The 19,914-nt window shown below is 39.4% G+C and overlaps 2 protein-coding genes across 2 annotated transcripts; one reads left to right on the top strand and one right to left on the bottom strand.

Annotated features, from left to right (window-relative positions):
- Positions 1 to 2,998: 2,998 nt before the first annotated feature.
- Positions 2,999 to 11,144, top strand: tbxas1 (thromboxane A synthase 1 (platelet)). The gene is made up of 14 exons (XM_079682012.1): positions 2,999 to 3,143; positions 3,590 to 3,740; positions 4,047 to 4,140; positions 4,830 to 4,882; positions 5,034 to 5,130; positions 5,241 to 5,357; positions 6,648 to 6,736; positions 6,822 to 6,970; positions 7,190 to 7,320; positions 7,440 to 7,784; positions 7,943 to 8,031; positions 8,502 to 8,639; positions 8,749 to 8,911; positions 10,036 to 11,144. The coding sequence occupies exons 2-14, from the start codon at positions 3,640 to 3,642 to the stop codon at positions 10,150 to 10,152; spliced, it is 1,683 nt and encodes a 560-aa protein (XP_079538138.1). The 5' UTR covers positions 2,999 to 3,143; positions 3,590 to 3,639; the 3' UTR covers positions 10,153 to 11,144.
- Positions 11,145 to 11,161: 17 nt separating this feature from the next.
- parp12a (poly (ADP-ribose) polymerase family, member 12a) lies at positions 11,162 to 19,766 on the bottom strand. The gene is made up of 11 exons (XM_079682011.1): positions 19,302 to 19,766; positions 16,706 to 16,841; positions 16,359 to 16,623; positions 16,124 to 16,273; positions 15,696 to 15,885; positions 15,125 to 15,299; positions 13,729 to 13,964; positions 13,527 to 13,608; positions 12,601 to 12,731; positions 12,158 to 12,309; positions 11,162 to 11,962 (listed from the first exon to the last, which is right to left on the bottom strand). The coding sequence occupies exons 1-11, from the start codon at positions 19,619 to 19,621 to the stop codon at positions 11,706 to 11,708; spliced, it is 2,094 nt and encodes a 697-aa protein (XP_079538137.1). The 5' UTR covers positions 19,622 to 19,766; the 3' UTR covers positions 11,162 to 11,705.
- Positions 19,767 to 19,914: the final 148 nt, after the last annotated feature.

Raw genomic sequence — 19,914 nt, 5'->3', positions numbered from 1 at the left:
GCACTTCACTCTGTTCTGAAGAAAGATCCGGATGTTCTTAACATGGGAATCAATTGGGAGCTAGCTGGACTTTTTGTCTCTTCATGTCCTCAAGAGGCATTTTGTTTAATTTTTTTTCTAATTCTTTTTTTATCTTACAACCTAGGAGAGGTTTTCCTAAATTTTTCATGAAAAAATATGTCTGAGGAATGTAGGGTTTGGGAATTATGGTAAGTTTAAAACATGTTTGGGGGGGGAGAATTTTAAGCACTGCTCCACTCTGTTTTTAGATCAAAGCACTCTAGACTTAACAAGCTGCTCCATCCACTGTAATGTTAAAATCTGAAAAAGGCCTCTCTACCAAGCTCCAAACTAAATTCAATATCTCAAAAAGTTTAAAAGATATCAAAAATCTGAATAGGAATTGAATAGCTGACGGCCTTGTGATCATTTGAAAGTTGGAATGAAGTGTCAACCTGAAATTATGTGGAAGGAGAAGCATATGGCTGAAAAGGCTGAATAGTTTAATAGTTGAATGGTTTCTGTAGCTGAAAGTAAACTGAAGTTATGGAGAGCTGAAGTATTGGCTGATTTGAAGGCTCTTCCCATTGACTTCAATGTTAAAAAAAGAGTTTAAAAAGCTGAATATTTCAAAAAGTATAAAATATTTTGAAAAGGTTGAAGGTTTCCCATCGATTCCTGAACAGGCTGAATAGTTTAATATTTGAATGGTTTCTGTAGCTGAAAATAAGCTGAAGTTATGGAGTGCCAAAGTATTGGCTGAAATAAGGGGAAGAATAAAGATTTAGAACTATAGATCAACCACTAAACAGCATTCACACTAAATATATCCACTGCATATGCTACCCCTGTTTGTCTTTATATATCCACTAATCTAAGTTTGTCTTAAATAAATGTAATAAGTGTTTTTTATTCAGAGATTGCTGCCATTCACTAAGGACATCAAGGTAAGTGCGAGCTAGAGAAAACAATGTTTTTGTGTAAACCTGGTTCTCCATATGATATCATTGATTCAAAATTGAAATATGATCTGTCTTACTCAACATTTGATATAATTCCTCTTACCTCCTTCCCCTGAGCTGCTGCGATTCTCTGTGGATAAAAACACTACAGTAGGATTTAATGCAAAGAAAGCAAATGTAATGTTTTGATGTAAACTGTCTGCACCCTGTAAGCTACACTCATTCATTTTGTTATTCTACAGTATTGTAGGGCTGTACGTATGGGCTGTACCCGAATATCCGGATATTCGTTTTTTTTCCGTCACGTTGTTTCCATAGCAACAACAACTTCCTTTCAACAGCGCTAACTCCCCTTCAAAAATAAAAGCATGTCCATACAAAATAGGAAGCCAAGCCAAATTACACTTAAGACATATACAACTACAACGAAAGTAACAAACGCAATGCAATATCCTTTTCAATTTCAAATAACACAAATTGGGTTGTATACATTAAGAAATAGCTATAAAACAACAATACTGTAGAATAACAAAATGAATCCCGTGAATAAACTGAAATACACGAAGAATGGTATTCGGGACAGCCCTATCATTCATACATGTATCACTTTTCCTATTTACTAACTATTCTTTATATTTCTCTTCTGCACTCCACCCCCTGAGCCTGCTGTTCACTGTACAGTAAAAGGTAAGTGTGAGCCTCAGACTGACATAAAGTGCAGTACATGCAGGGTTACCCTGACGACCCAGGAACCGCTCCCATCCGACCTGCAGGACAAACTGGAGATCGGACAGGTAACCCTAATGACAACCATACAGACATTTCCTACAAGTCTTACTTTGCTTTTTTGAATAATTCAAATTGTTGCTCATTCTGTTAAACACGTTTCATTCATTTGTCCTACAGAGACACGGTGTTCCTGCAGCAAGTCCAGGCTTACCTCTGGAGATATAGTCGGCTGTGTTTCAGTATGTAAGTATCTTAAGATTACAAAAAAAGCAATAGACACTTAAAGAGTTACCATATGCTGAACTCTTACATAATGCAAAGAAAAAACACATTTTGGTTTCTTCTTTTAGAACTCCTCCTGTGTCTTAGGAAGTCCTGGGTCTCCTGAGAGTGGATGCAGCGGTATCACCCTGATCTCTCACTTTCACGGTTTTGTTTTTGAGTTCAATAAAACACCTGGAAATCAATCTTTCTGTTTTGAGATGTCTTTTTAAATACTTTTTATTTACATAATGTGAAGTTGTTTAAAAAGTGTATTAACTTCAGGTGTCATCAAATACTGTATATACAGTAGTGGCTAAAATGCTGCTAAGTCGTATAAGAACTGAGTCTTATGGATTATTTGTAAAGCCCAGAACACACACACACATATATATATATATATATATATATATATATATATATATATATATATATATATATATATATATATATATATATATATATTTATTCTTTTTCATCATTCCATATCCATATTAAAGCTTGAGTTCTGAGAAACAGCCAAAGAAAGGAGTAACACCATGAGAGATGATCAAACCTCACAGATACACATTACACACAATTAATTTAAAATCAATATGAATCAATCATGGTAAGAAGAAACGTAGGACTGTAATTTACACATAGCTTCCAGTATAATTAGGAACCAACTCCTGACAGGCCTGTATGTTGTGATTATATCAAAGCAAAGGTTATTTGACCTGACGCAAAGCAGGTCACAGATATATGTATAACAAATACATTCATGAATAAATCAGTATTTTTGGGTTGAAGACAAACAAAAGGGTGCCTTCTGCTCACATACCAAAAACTTTGAAACCGAAGATGTGGAGATGTTATGATCATTACTAAAGTATTATAAATGGAGGAAATACAGTGCTGTTTTTGGATTACACTAAACAGCTGAAGAACAAAGACGTTGTTTGTCCAGAGGGGGGCGCCAAAGTAACATGTTGCTGCATGAGTTACACAACGCTGCCCGTCCAGTAGGTGGCAGTATGAACCTCAGCTGTCTCTGGTGCTGCGAACTATTACAGGACGAAGTAGAGGACTATTATGAAAACGAGCAGTATGACCATGGACTGATGTTAGCTAATCTCTTATAAAGAAGCGGCATGACATGATAACGTTACATGAAAACAGTTGGACGACGTGCTGCAGAGACATTAAAGAGTAAGTCATACAATATGCCATATTTTGTCGTAGCTAGTAACTTAGCATCACATATGACCTACAGAGTGACGTCTGGGTATTTAAACTTACGTTTGCCATTGAATTGTGGCATGTTGAGAGGATCCAAACGCACAAACAAAGCTCAGTATAAGAGGATCTAGCCCCCATTTTTAACATTTGAGGTGAAAGGTGAATACAACAAAAGCAAAGCTGCTTGAACAAATGAATCATTAACATGTGTTTATGGTAAACCAGACAACTATTGATACAAAACAAAAAAGCCTGAGAGCATAGTCCACCAAAATATATGATGTGACTGATGCTTTCTTCTCTTGAAGAAGTAGGGCTTTTAAATATTGTGACATTTGAGATGTGTTATACTTGTTTAGTATTTATTATAAATGGATAGACACTGACCTGATTTCTTTCTCTGTCCTTCTTTCCAGGTGCCTTGACCTAATGCTGGCAGTGGAGAACTGAGAGGAGTTTTTACATTATGGAGGCTTTAATTGACTATCTAAATGTTTTCCACATCAAGGCCAGTGGACTGACGGTGACGTTTAGCCTCGGCCTCATCTTCCTGGGTCTGCTTTACTGGTGAGTGAATACTTCAAACTTCTGTGTGTTGGGCTGCTGCAGTGGCTGTGGGAATGAAGTCAATATTGTGTAATATACTAATAATATAAAGCACATTCCTTCTTGAAATGCAGATAAGCAACCTCCTCACTCATCAGATTTGATTGTTGCAGCTTAGCATGCTGGGTTTCAGACAGATGAAAACCACTTTATAATATTGTTGACCAGGGAACCAACTGGAGATTTGATTGTACTGCACTATTGTTTTGCTGACTCTTAACAGCGCTATTTACATTCATCGATACAACTCTGTGCACTGTCTTCTAGGTATTCAATTTACCCATATTCAGTCCTTTCACGATGTGGCATCAAACACCCAAAGCCAATGCCTTTCCTGGGCAACATATTCATGTTTCGTCAGGTAAGATGACCTCTTTTGTCTTCAACTTCTGTCAGATTTGGTTTGGACAATGAAACATATTACCTACCAATGTAAGCACAATCTTCCTTCCAACATATTATTACTGCACTAGTACTGTTCTCTTTATACCTCCACCACTGCACTCTGATTAGTTACTTTTATACCAGCACTAGCGCCGCGCGACTAGCCAGTGACCTCTATTGGCTTGGCTGGGTAGTGACCAGCACTATGAAAAAGGATCACTGATTGTAATGAATTGAACATCCATTATCAATTTGGGTTTTTGCATAACAGCCTACTTAAAAAAAAAACATTAAATAGCAAAAGCCATCCTGAAATCTTTTTTAATGCAGATTGTTTAGTATAATATATCTTAATGCCTAATTTAAAAGTGGTTGATCTTATTCCCGGAGAGATTAATTACAAAATGATATGGAAGTGGGACCTTCCTCATCATCATCCTTGTCCGTTTTGTTAGATATAATTTACTTGTCATAGGTTTTTGATCAACAAGTTGGCTATCAATTATAAATATATACATCTCCCACGGTCACATCATACTGTAGTCATACTGACAACAACCCAAATAGTGATCTGTCGCTAACATGGAGTTATTTTACAACAAAGAAAGACTTGATGGGTGATGTGCTATTTTTTTCATCTGATCTTGTTCTTTATTTTCATTTAAGGGTTTTTTCAACCCTATCAATGATCTGATAAAGACGCATGGCAGAGTTTGTGGGTAAATATTAGAAATACTTTCTGTATCAGCATCTGATGAAATGATGCTCTGAACATTTTGAGTTCTCTCGCATTGTATAACGAAACCTACACTTATTTTGTCAATACCCATGGTGGCAGCATTCAGATTAACTCCATTTGGTATATTTCAGGTATTATTTGGGCCGGAGAGCGGTGGTGGTGATAGCGGACCCTGACATGCTCAGACAGGTGATGGTCAGGGACTTCAGCAGCTTCCCAAACAGAATGGTGAGGACATGAAAGAAAACATTCCCATGTAAACTTTGTGCTCTCTCATATATGATTTAATGATGACATAAGTACATATATTTTTTGTTCTCTCCTTTCTCTCTGTGTAGACTGTTCGCTTTGCCTCCAAGCCCATGACAGACTGCCTGCTCATGCTGAGGAATGAACGCTGGAAGAGAGTGCGGAGCATCCTGACCCCGTCCTTCAGCGCTGCCAAGATGAAAGAGGTGAGATAAGAGTGAACGCCCATTAGATGCTGCCACTTTTTAAATGCTTTTCTGGTATTGAAATTTGCAGGATAGAAGTTCAGATATTAATGTCTACAAGAAACAGCTCACAGACATACAAATTAAACCTTTTTACCCAACCAGTTACAGATTGAGGGCAAGAAGTGGAGTTGAAGGAAAGACAGCTCTTACTGTTTCTAAAATATTAAAATAATTTCCCCCACGTTTCTTCTTTAAGGTCACATTTTTTTACTTGGGCAATGTTATTATTATGTACATGATTATAATGAAATATCAGTTTCTCGTATAACTAAAGGCTGAAGTTGGTGTAACTACGAGAAGTGTTTTTGTATATAAGGGTGGAGAGTGATGTCCTGGTACCGCTGATAAGCTTGTCTCTGAATTCATTTACGGCAACGCAGACCTTCTGCTTTGATCTGCAGTAAATATCAGATCTGTTCATTTTGGAGACAATATTTTAGTCCAGGAGAAAGGAGTGGAGAGGAAGTGAAAGACTTCTTTGATGAAAAAGAGAAATTATTTCCAAGGCGTGTTGAGTTCATGGTCCATCTAAATTCTCTTTGCTGTCTACACTTTGACTTCGAATGATATCTGATCAAGTAATTTTCTTCCTTCATTGGTAAATCAAAAATATTGAATTGAATGACCTATCTTTATCTTTTTCATATCAACCTCTTAATCACACTATTTATCCTTTTAAACTTCTCTTCAGCCGGGATTAACTTTGAATATTCATCCCCACAGTGTGACTGTGCGTCCATTCAGCGTGTGTATTGACTGTTATTTTGATCTACGAATGCCTTTTTCAACTGCGTACAGTAGTCTGAGTGTGCTCTTTATCTGTCTGTGGCAACTTTCCCAAATGATTGGTGATTAGTAGGTCACAAACTATTTAAATAGTTTACAATAGCAAACGTTCTTGTTACATTTGAACTGTACCCATAATGATCATGACTCGTCAATAGATTTTTCAAAAGAATGGTCATTTTAAAGAGGCCCTATTATGCTTCCTTGGGGTCTTCCCTTCCCCGTAGTGTGTGATATAGGTTTTTGTACATGTAAATGGTCTGCTAGGTTCTGATATCAGTTTTTTTGGCACAAGCATACTAAAGAGGGGAAAGTAATGCAGAGACATGTTTTTTATTTATGTTTTTATGATCAATAGTTCTTCAATAGAAGTACAGTATTCTTTCTGCACCAATCTATCTGATCCGTGTTGTATTCACTGGCAGCTTTGACGAGTATCAGTGTCTCTCATTGTTCCTGTAGATGGTTCCGCTCATCAACACAGCCACCGATGCTTTGATGACGAACCTGAACGTCTCTGCTGAGTCAGGAGAAGCCTTTGACATCCACAGGTAATCGCCCTCGAATGAACACAGGCAATCAGTATTATATAATCTTCTTCACGGCCTGATGTTTTAGTTTGTGTGTGTTCTGCAGATGTTTCGGCTGCTTCACCATGGATGTCATTGCCAGTGTGGCATTTGGAACTCAGGTGGACTCTCAGAAAAACCCAGACGACCCGTTTGTCCGCCATGCTCAGATGTTCTTCGGCTTCTCTTTCTTCAGGCCCATCATGCTGTTCTTCAGTCAGTCCAATCTCTTTGTATTTCTATTTGTATGTGTTTATTGGAGGTATTTATACAGGAAAACAATGTAAGCAAGTAACCAAAATATGAAAACTTAGACCAGAAGAGGTGTGTTTCCCTATATATAAATGGGGTTATTGCATTTAGAGAACTTTAATCATAAACTAAATAGATTGTTATAGATTTATTTAAATGTAAATAGTTGATTTGTGTGTCCAGTTGCTTTCCCATTCATCATGGCTCCTCTGGCGGGACTCATCCCAAACAAAAGGCGTGACCAGATGAATAGTTTCTTCACGAATAGCATCCAGAGGATCATCCAGCAGAGAGAGGAGCAGCCTCCTGAGCAGGTGAAGCTCATTGTCACTTAATAAGCTTATAAGATAATGTATACTGTATATAAAACTTACCGTTTCCTAGTTTTAACAATGTTTTAAGAATAAGTTAACTGGGTTTCCTGTGTATGCAGAGGCGTAGAGACTTCCTCCAGCTGATGTTGGATGCACGAACCAGCAAGGAGCATGTGTCTTTGGAGCACTTTGACTCAGAGAAGCACGCTGCTGAGCAGGATCAGAGGATCCAGCTGTCAGCCTCCGATCAGGACGACCGTCCGTCCCCACAGGAGCCCCCCACCATGCGCCCTCAAAAAAAGATGATCACTGAGGATGAGATTGTGGGCCAGGCTTTTGTCTTTCTGCTGGCAGGCTACGAGACCAGCAGCAACACGTTGGCCTTCACCTGCTACCTCCTGGCCATCAACCCCGACTGTCAACGCAGAGTGCAGGAAGAGGTGGACGAGTTCTACACCAGACATGTGGGTGTGACGCCTTACGGTTTGATATCATCTCATTTTCTTCAGCTACTAACCACAAGATTTAAGTTTCAGACGCAATTCATGCACACATTTGCTCATTCTGTTTTTAAAATGTACTGGAATTGTCCTGATTTGATCTTATCTTCCTTGCGTTGTAGGAGTCAGCGGATTACACAAATGTCCAGGAGCTGAAGTATTTAGACATGGTGATAAGTGAGACACTGCGCCTCTACCCTCCAGGGTTCAGGTAAATCCAGAACATTCAATGAGGATAAGATCATTTCTGCAGAATGAACAGGGTTATCTATTTCTCTACATACAAACATACAAACATACAACATTTTTGTATTTAATAATACAGAAATCAAATGGAGGAGAGAAAGGGAATAATACGTGCATTTTCTTTTTCTTTCCCTTAACTGTCAAGTGGGAACTAAGTATCTTTCGTACGTTTTGTGTTTCTCTTATTTTCCTACGATACTGCAATGATTGGCTGTTAATAAGAAAATATGAAGGACAGAGCATCTATTTTATTTATTTATTTTTTGAGAAACGGACCGGTAATACAAGGTATATTACAGGTATATATTATTTTCTATTCCCTGCTCCTTTTTGGGTATTTACAGAGACATGTTTTGTAAATACTTGTTATACATTGAGTTTGTGCATACCATGAACGGAACAAATCAAAATGAAATGGTATTCTGCTCTCTACAGGTTTGCGAGAGACATCGACGAGGACTGTGTGGTGAACGGACAGTTCCTCCCCAAAGGAGCAACTCTGGAGATCCCTGCCGGCTTCCTCCACCAGGACCCCGAGCACTGGCCCGAGCCGCAGAGCTTCATCCCTGAGCGGTAGGGGGCTGTTCTTACAGGAGATAAACTATAGAGACTGCAACCTGTGACTCATTGTTTACAATCTGGGCTTAGTGTTAGGTGGTAAAATACCTGCATTTATCTCTAGATTCACACCAGAGGCCAAGGCCAGTCGACATCCCTTCGTATACCTGCCGTTCGGGGCCGGACCCCGTAACTGTGTGGGAATGAGGCTCGCCCAACTGGAAATGAAGATGGCTTTAGTTCGTATATTCCGCAAGTTCAGCATCGTGGCCTGCTCTGAGACCAAGGTGGGTTCCAACACTAAGGACAACAATCTCTTCAAAACGACAAATCTAAAAAATGATTGGTTAACACAAGACACATTTAAACACTGAGCAGAACTGCATGGACACTGGCCAAAGCACAGCGGTCCTGTTTTATCAACACTGCTTCCACTCCTACTGCTATTTATTTAATTTGTTTACTTTATTATTTGCCCCTTTTGTTTGTTTGTTTGTTCGCCATGTAAAGCGGCCTTGGGTCCCTTGAAAGGCGCTATACAATTATTGTTCACAAATCTGAAAAAATCTGTGATAGTGAGCACTTCTCCTTTGCCGAGATAATCCATCCCACCTCACAGGTGTGGCATATCAAGATGCTGATTAGACAGCATGATTATTGCACAGGTGTGCCTTAGGCTGGCCACAATAAAAGGCCACTCTGAAACGTGCAGTTTTGCTTTATTGGGGGGGTCTGGGGGGGTCCGAAAACCAGTCAGTATCTGGTGTGAGGGTTAGGGTAATATTGTGAATCGAGTGGCCTGTGTTCGTCGTCCAAAACATACCCCTGCCCATAACATAACCCCACCACCACCATGGGCCACTTGATTCACAACATTAACCTTACCCTAACCCTAACCCTAACCCTCACACCAGATACTGACTGGTTTTCGGACCCCCCCAGACCCCCCCAATAAAACAAAACTGCACGTTTCAGAGTGGCCTTTTATTGTGGCCAGCCTAAGGCACACCTGTTCAATAATCATGCTGTCTAATCAGCATCTTGATATGCCACACCTGTGAGGTGGGATGGATTATCTCGGCAAAGGAGAAGTGCTCACTTTCACAGATTTTTTCAGATTTGTGAACAATATTTGAGAGAAATGGTTATTTTTTGTATAAAGAAAATGTTTTAGATCTTTGAGTTCATCTCATGAAAAATGGGAGCAAAAACAAAAGTGTTGCGTTTATATTTTTGTTCAGTGTATTATTATTATTATTATTATTTATAATTAATTATCAATAATACAGTTAAATTATTGCAATTTGCACCAACTGAACTGTCTCAAAATGTGATAATCTTTCATCTATTTCCATGCTCGGTTATATTTAGAGTATATGCTAAAATGTTGCTTTTTCATGTCTTTGTTCAGGTTCCTCTTGAGTTGAAGTCAGCGAGCACTCTGGGACCTAAAAACGGCATATTTGTGAAAATTGAAAGAAGAGACGCTGGAGAAGACGAAGTGAATTCTCCGCCAGCAGACAGTTAGAGATATCACCATGGACGGTAGAAACCTGATGAACCGTTACAAAGCATACATATTTAATAGCTATCTTATACAAGATTGAAACATTGCATTTTAAGTTACAGTTCACTGTACAGTGTTTCCCCTAGGTTTACTGCTTTGGGGGGGTGCTGCTTGAATAAAAGAGCACATGTTCAATGTGAAAAGTAACAGTAGATATAGATTAGTTGCAATTTGGTGCATTAAACATTTTTTTATTAAAACACCTTGAATTTCAGGAGGGGTGCAGGGCTCCGTTGGCGGGGCGCAGCGTCCCTCCAAGACAATGGTATGGGAAACACTGCTGTATTTCTCGATGATAGTGCATGGTTAGTGCCTTTCTTCTTGGTGAGTGAACTTTAAAGGGTACTGAAAACGAGACGAGTGAATAAAGAGCGAATAAAAGTCTGTGAAATGAATGAATTCACCTCAACTATTTGTCTTCCTTGCACTGTAGAATTAATTGATTGTCTCTACATTACAAGTTACTGCTGTTGACTCCAGTCTTACACAATGCTGTCATGTTATCTTTAAACCCCTTCAAAGGACAGCTGCTATTTTACAGTGGTTTTAAAGGAAATCCTCCTGTTTTTATTTTCTGATGACTCAGCATTTATAAAATATCTCAGAATAGTAAACAAGATGGAACTTGTTTAGGTCGTGGAGTAAAAACATTTGATTAAATTGATCATGTCTCATTTATTATTCTTTATTGAAATTAAATGTTTCTGATGTAAGATGATCAATCTTATTTAGAATTTTAGACAATTATTTGGAAGTTATTTGATGAAACTTAAGAATTAGAGCCCTGAATACATTTGAATTGTAAATGTATAGAATAAGATGTGATTAATTGATGATTATACATGTAGCTGCTGTGATGAGGCACAGGGCTGAACATGCCTTTCTGAATGATGTACATTTAAAATGGGTTGAATGTTACTTGTGTGTAATTAAATATTAACATGTGAAAATCAGATCACTCTTTGTTCAGTTATATACACATTGTTCACTTTATTGGCAATTTGGAATATTTCTTCTACATAACAAGGTGATTTCCTTTCATATAGCAGCAGACCCTCAGATTCCTTTACTGACCAAAAACAACGACCTGTAGCAGATTGCTTCAACACAGTAGACACTAAACACAAGAATATACTTTTTTTTTGTTTCTATACATTCTGCAAGAATTTTCTGATACACTTTACTAACTACTTAACCTCAAACTATTATATCAATACTAGTTAATACAATGATTATATTGCATTCAATACTTTTAATGATAATCTCTTATGTGTAATGTGTTTTGTTTTCTTTGCACTGTTTCTGTTGTAATTGTATGTAAAGCGTGTTTGAGCATTAGGTAAAGTGCTATAAAAATCAAGTGTATTATTATTAATATGTATTTTTGCATTGTAGCATTACAACCCTAATGAAGACTTCTTCCACCAGTGTTAAACGTCACAAACCTTTAACAAAGGTAGCTTCCATTGAAGTACACAGTATCCCATAATAAAGATTTACCCCAGCATTGTGACTCAAGAGTAGTCGATGATATACTCGGGATAGATCTGTTGTTTCTCAAAGACAACAAAGATGCTGGGGTTGCTCTTGCTGTCAACACAACTGTCGTAGAGGTCTTTGCCGCTTCCTTTGGGTGGGGGCCGGACGTAGCTGCTGCTTCCCCTGGTGTACTCCCCGATCAGCACCAGAGCAACAAACATGATGTTGCTCTGTTTACTTTTCAACGTGGCATATCTGTGTGAGTAAGACGCATCTCTGGCAAAGTAGCTCCCTAAAAAACAAGAGAGTGTTAATACTGACAAGTGTGATAGTGAAGGCTCTGTGTCTACTGTCATGTTAAGCTTCAGGAATCCCATGAACAAATACAACACATATACAACACAGAACATTTTGAGGAAAGAAATGTCTTTTGTGGTCTACATTGTAAACCATTCATCATAGTGCATTTCTGGAATGGCTGCTGTACCTTTGCCGTAGGCCGTGCCGTGGACCCCACACATCCTCCAGTCAAAGTTTTGCTCACAGATGGCATCAATCAGGGATTCTTCTGTCCCGTGGAACAAGTACTGCTCATTCACAGTTTTCCCTCCATTCCTCATCTTCATCTGCTCTTTCTGCCTGAAAACACAACATAGAAAACATAAATGTAATAACTTCTAAACCTATGATTTTGATCAACTCCTGAGAGTTGCTAAATGCTACGCTACATTAATCAGCTAATCTCTAACTGTCTGCTGTTTTAGAGGTTTTTTCAATTCAAATCACTGTAAGGCTGAGAGGAGCTGCAGATTCAGGTGATAACATCGATACAGGTTCCTTATTACAAGACAAGTGATCACTCATTTTAAACATACATATTATATATTCATGAGATAATAATACTGGTATAGCTGCTTAATGCCGATTTACCACTGAAAAATTTTCCACAGAGAGGAGTTCTGGATCCTCTGTATTTTGTTGATTTTACTCAGTGGCATCGTGCTCTTAAACAGCGACTCAATCATCTGATACTCCTTCCCAGATTTGGAGAGCAGTACGAGCTGGAAGATAAAAGTACAGTGCAACAAAAATATTTATTTAAAATGTAAAGCAGAACATCTTGAAAGCTAGGACTCTATAAAAGCAATAAGTAAATTGCTGCCATTTTTTTTGTCAACCCACTCATTGTTAGTGGTTTACTTAAATATCATTTTGAATAGTTTAACCAAACATAAAAATAATGTGAGTTGTTGAAGTAAGTTGTAACTAAAGAGTGTTGTAATGAAGCCAAAAGTACAACATTCCCTAGTATAAAGGGGTTCTTAAAGAAAATACTTAAGTAAAGTTCAACTACTTCAAATGTGTACTTAAATACAATACTTGAGTAAATGTACGTAGTTAATGAAATGTAGCTGAAGTAAAAAAAATGTAAATCTTGTAAACTCTGCAGTACACAGCAAGCTGCCTCCTCCTTCCTCCTCTACATCACTCAGGAGCATTTGACATTGTCAGCATCACCTCACTGCACACCGAATGTAGTACAATGTATCTGACTGCAGAACTAAAGTCCCCATCGTCCTTCCTCTTTACTTCTAAATAGATATAATGATCCAACCCTGTTTACACTTTCCCTGATTGAGTAGCTGATCTACTCCAACATCCCGGAGAACGGCACAACAAAACTAAACGGTGACCCTGTTTCAATAGACCATACTCTTATAAAACAATTTTAAAAAGCTCATTAAACTGTATATTTTAGTTGAACCATTGGGCTAACATTTATAAATAAACAATCGTTTTTTGGAACAGGGAGAAAAGCAGCCCTCTGTCATACAGTATATTCTAATGTAGGATACCTTGTGTCCAAAATCCAGTATGGCATTCTTGTCCCAGTTGGGGGGGAAACTGTCAGCTGTGGAGGAGCTGGGTGATGATCCACTATAGGGAGACACACATAGGGATGTTCTGACGATTGAAGTCACTTGAGACAAGGAGCACTTCAAAACAGCAATGTTAGATTTCATCTCAAAATCTCCATTTTAAACCAATAATAAATACCTCTTTAGCTTCACCTCCACGTCATGACCCGACACAAAGACAGGCCTCCGTCGGACCTCCCTCTTGGTCTTAAACTTGACATTCTGCTGATATATCCCCTGTACTCCCAGGGCACTCTTGAAGTGGAGGATGTACTGGTGGTTGCCAGCACCAAAAGGAATCTCAGTATCGCTGTCTGCCAGGTACACATTCTCCAGAGTCTGAGAGGTCACAGAGGCTGGCCTGTCACCATCTCCCTGCAGAACAAATGGCCAGTGATGAGATGGAAAGAAATAGTAAGAAATTAGAAGAGGAGCTTAACAAATCCAAGTCTAGTTGTTGCCTCGGTGGGGTACTATAAAGGGTAAGAGGACGCATAGCTGCACCTTCTTTATGAATGAAATTAAATTCAACTGTTTTGTCATTGCGAAAGGCGCTTTCACACCGCAGTACTTTTCCCACAAAGGTTCATGAGAACTTAGTTCATCAGAACTCTTTAGTTCTGATGAACTAAGTACAGATCGCGTTCACACCGGAATAAGTCCCTGGGGGTGGATTAGGCAAATGAAGCCGCTGACGTCACTTCTTCTTCTTCTGCTTTGGGTTTACTGGCAGGCCGCAAACAACTTCACGGCGTATACTGCCGCCCAAAATCCCCGGCCGGAAGTCCCCGGAGTTGGGGACTGGCTTCAGTAGAAGCTGCTGGGACTCCGAGCAGCTTCTACTGAAGCCTTCCGAGTAAATCGCCAGAACGCCGACACCTCCTCATCTCCACCGCTCCCAAGTTTTATTTTGTGTTGCCATAAGTTAGTCTCTCTGCGTTTCTGCGCTGGGCTAATGCTAATAATGCTAATGCGAGGATAATAAAATGGTGGCTTCACAACACTTTTTTTGAGTTTTACGGGGCGTGGTTTGCAATCCGCCCAGCCAATCAGAAATATAGCTCTTTTCTCACAATGAGAGCATGAGAGTCCCTGCTCTCTAGCAGGGACGGAAAAGGGGGTAAAAAGCTTCTCATGAAATAATTTGAGTTCCGGCTCTTTTTGGTGTGAATGCGACATTTCGGAACTATATCGGAACTAAAGTGGGAAAAGTACTCCGGTGTGAACGCGGCTATTGAGTACTGACACAAGCAAATACACTGAGTATCTAACCATGAGTGCAAAAGCAGCAGTAACATGCAGTGTAATGTATATAATAAAGGCATATTTTTTTAAGTATATAAAATATGAACAGCATACATGGGTATGAACACTATGAGACCATAGAGTTGTGTAAATTAAGAAAGTATAATATATAGACATTATAGTCAGAATAAATATGATAAACTGTTTTGGGCATTTTTATAAATAATATAAATAAATATAAGTACACTATAGCAGATATAGCTGATATATTTGGTTAATGTTTGACTGACCTGTCCATACTCCAGCCATTTCCCGCTCTCATCCTTCCAGTACCAGAGCCACTGTGTGGTGAGAAGGAAGTGGGGGGGCTTTGAGACGGAGGAGGCTGTGGACAGGCGGCGGACTGGAGACCCTGCGTATGTCATGGTCATGAAGTCTACTGACGGCCCAGCCGGGGGTGCCGAGCTGAAAGCAAGCAATATAAGCAAATCACAAAACATTTCTAAATAATAAATGTTGAATAACAATATTCAAATGCACTTCCTACCCTACATCAAGAAATATGTTATCTATAAAACGTAACTGTTCCATCAGTAAAATATACAACCTACCCAGCAGTTTATAATAAAAACACATTTTTTACTGGCTGCATTCAACACATTTATACATCAATAATTAGGATCCAATAATATAATATATATTATCATGAAATGGGCCAGTGATTATCTTTTCATACTTCAAATACATTTTGTAGGCAATAATTCTACAATTTGGATTGCAGGACTTACTATTACGGGAGAATAACAACACTTGTTACTACTTTGTACTTTGTCCACTTTCTAATTTTCTTCAAACATGCACCTTGTTAGTGACAGGTATCTCAAAATGCCTAAGGGGGCGGCTGGTGGCTCGATGCAGCTTGTGTCCTGTCCTGGGTCGCAGTAGGCCTTCTCCATGTCTTCCATGTCAGGCAGGTCCTTCCAGGTCACACCATCACGGTCTAACACCTGCCATCTGTAAGGCCAGGGCCAATGGACACGAGCACACTTCTCTGGGGAAAAACAGTGATAGAGACACACTCATTAAACATCTAGGGTTGCACAAGGAATCAACATTTTATCAAAACTGCAATATGGACTAGTAAATTATCCAAATCGCCGTAAGCGCAATATTCGGCAGAGGCAAAGTGTAACAAAATGTATTCAACAGACTTAATAAAAAATTATTTGCTTATTACAGTTGCTCTTAAAAAGAAACAAACACACTATGGTCACAAGTTTCAGAGTTACCTTTGAAGCTGCAGTGTCTGCGGATGAAGAAGAGACAGATTTCATCCCTCTCTGCATCGCTTATGGCTTTAGATGGACCAGCAGAAGTAGTTGGGGGTCTAGGGTTGTTGTGAGATGGTTGCTGAGTCGGGGTTCTCGCGACTGGCAGCCCTGCAAGAGAGTAGACACACAAAAATCAAATATATTGCGAAGACTACAACTCACTTAAGAACGTTTATTTATTAAAGTCCTTTACCGAGAACAGCAGAAGCTTGTCTCTCATGTTGACCCGTGATGATGAATTTATTTCTGTAGATCTGAAGAAGGTTTGTAATATTTTCCTGACTGAATCCTCGGAAAATCTTCGTTCCATTGGCATCAACAGTATGTGTTCTTTTGCACGAGGAGCCAAACTTACAGTCACCCTGCAGATAGTGCAGGCAGATGTGGAGCTTGGTGCAGGAAGTGGCGAATTTGCAGGAACCGTGCACACTGTTGCCTTTATTGTAGTGCTGGCAGATCTAGAAGGGGTGACTTTAACATTAGGACATGCATGTGCATTTTTTTTTCTACAGAAAAGCTGCCGTTACTAAAACCACCTACCTCAGGCAGCAGATATGGATCATTCTGCAGTAACAGCTGGAACAACTGTTTCTCCTTCAACTCCTGAAGACCATCTTTTTTCAAAAGCTCTGCATCGTTTGGAAAAGCCAGGCTATGGGGATTTTTACACTTTGCTCTGAAATATAAGAGAAGGGATAACATAGACCTCAGTGATAGGCTTTTTATGGAAATAAATGAAAAAACGTTGGTTTCTGAAAATATGCAGGCACCTAGAGATGAAAACATTGTTTTTTCTTTTCATGTTTTGTCATAATAATGTTGGGTTGCTGTCAAAACATGTCTTACATGCGTTTTCTAACATGGGACAAAATCAACTCGATAATGACTCCCGTTTTCTGCTATAGTGACATTGTTATTTAAATCAAACTTTTCTTACAAGTAAAATATTGGCCATAACCCCTTTCAGTCTAGAGAGGCTTATACAAGGCTTTATAAGTGTTCTACACTTTGCTCAGTTCACAGAGTGGGTTATTCAGGTTCATGTTATGATGAAATTACTGCCATCTCATGGTCCAAAAAAGGACTTACAGTTATTGTCATTTTTAATGATCTAGAAGAAAAGGGTTACACATGTTTGAGTCCGTATTATATGTATTCAACTTGTGCCCCGCTGGACTTACTTTTCTGTGGTTTACCGTTACTGTGACATATCAGTATAGCCACGGAAGATAGTTTGTGTGTTTAATTCCCATGCATCATTATTTTCATGTATGTAATTGTTTTTCCTGCACAGTGTAGAGTCTTGTTGTGATGAGAGGGATACAGGTATTTCATAAAATAAACGTGCTCCCTGGAGGTTAGCTACAGAATTGATATCACAATTTAATCGGAGCTGATCACAAGTTGTCATGACTGATCCAGTCATCTCGATGAGCGTTCGGGCTGTGAATAAACAACTTGTGTTTTACTTTTAGGCTGTCTGAAGGTATGGACAGCTATCAAAGCTACTATACATCACATTAAGAACGATGAACAAATGAAAGTCGGACACAAATATATAATTTAAATGATTTATTGAAGTTTGCAATGTTTTGAACAGGCATCCACACAGTCACCTACTTTGTAATGTTCGATACCTCCCTGTAAGCTTCACGATATCGGACTCTCACCCACAACCTCACATACGAGTACTGAATGTGCAGTAAAGTGATCTTAGGAAGGCAGATATAGCAAAAGATGAACGTAAACGACAAACGATGTTTCTTTCCTGGTAAGTCAACAATGGGTCCTCAATGTACACGCCCCGGATTCCTATGACGAAAATAATAGAATGTCGCCAGTTGTCATGACTCAACTTATACTGTAACACCGTCACAGGCTGCTGTAAGCTAAACACCTCTCTCTGACAGAACACCTCACTGAGTGATTTAACTCATACGTCTCACTTTCAGGTTTCTCTTTTCAGCCGCAGACCCCACGTCGCCTCTTTATGTGCGTCGCTAAGTTCCTCGTACTACTTGTGTACTTTAAAGCGGCTCGGCATCGTTAACAATTTGCGAGTGATTTTTCAAGTTGACCGTCTGTAGTAATAGTGCCGCGCACATACCATCAGGACGTTACTGATGGGGTGCGGCTGCGGAGTGATACTGTGTGTATGCAAATCCGCATCTAGGACGGATCTATGTATCATGGCTGTTAAATAATAAAGATAGCTCATACAAAGGTCTAAGGATACCTTATTACTCTCCATGACCTGCGGTCAACTATATAGCATAAATGACTATTACACCGTCTTTCTTGAACAATCCGAAGTGTTGCCAAAGGTTTGATTTGTAGGTATTTTTCGGTGCGCTGTGTTTCTCTTTCTCCTCAACTTCCGTGTGTGTTGATAACTGAGACTCTCGTTCTCCGTAGTGGCGAAGCAAATATCAAAGATCGTCTCTGCTGAGCTTTGACAAGATGAGGGGATTTTATATGAATGAATCGTTTTTTTACCGATGCAAAGACGCTACGCAATCGATGCATCGCGAGTTCAACCCGGTTCAACCCAAACTGTAGCCGATGTGCACTCTTTCAACCGGTGCACTCGCATCTTGAACGTTTATGCCGGTGCACCGATGCGAATCGGTGAATCTTAACATCTCTAGTGTGCATACACCTTTAAGAGCCCCACAGCTGATTTCATGTAGGCTACTCTGGATTAGATTTCTGCTACTGGGTATGAGGTCACCAAGTTAAATGCAAAGGTAAAACATTAAAGATGCCAGTTTTCCTGCCGCGAAGTGAAACAAAACCAGCAGAAAAAGGAATGTTGAGCTGCAACCAAGAAACACAAGTGAAAACACATGTGTGGGTGTCGTTTTAAATTTTAAAGTACTCAACCCCACTTTGCTTCTATAGCTCTCTCTCCTTTCTCAATACACGTCCTTTAAACATATGATAAAAAAAAGTCTAGCCTTGACAAATTAAGCTTTTAAACCTGAACAGTTGACACCCATTTATTTTTATTTTATTGAACACTAATATGTACGACTACTACCACGTCATTTCAACTCAGGGTAGGCATTTCCTACTGCTTTACAAGACAACATAACAAAGCCTCAAAATGAATGCTAACACAACAGTAGCAACTCACCCGAACGTACAGTCTCCACAGACGTAATACCTGCACAGGTGTAACCCGTCGCACTGTGCACAATCTCCGGGTTTTTTCTGACAGAGACGCAGGCTGGTTTTAGCCACTATCAGACTGTCCGGGCTGATTACTTGGCTGCCGATGGCCTTCTGCTTTCCTTCTTCAATGGCTATTTTACCGTCGTCAAAAAGGACACTCCGCAGGAATTGAGGCGCAACAGTGAAAGACTGTGCAATCTTCTCATCAAGGTGCTTGAAGTCCAAGCAACCATGGTGGTCGCACAGGGTCTTGGTGACAAACTTAGAGATGAGTAAAGTCATACTTAAATGAGTTCCGGGCAAGTCAGCTAACCAGTTGGTTCAGCAGACTGACCTGATTTGATACATCTCCTCCTCACAGTTAAAGCGACGCTCGGTTTACAGAGAAACGAAACTGAAACTTTTACAGTGATGGAACAGAAAACAACAATGGTTGCCCTGTCTCCAAATGTATCTGGTATTTAAAGCAGCAGAGACTGAATATGTACTTAAAGGTAGGGTAGGTCATTCACTTCAGAAACACTTTTAGTTATATTCCATGTAATGCTGTTAACATCCCGATAGCAATAAATAAA

Source organism: Notothenia rossii (assembly GCF_949606895.1).
Source record: "Notothenia rossii genome assembly, chromosome: 5".
NCBI classification, from domain to species: Eukaryota; Metazoa; Chordata; class Actinopteri; order Perciformes; family Nototheniidae; genus Notothenia; species Notothenia rossii.
This window is presented reverse-complemented; position numbering and strand designations above follow the sequence as displayed.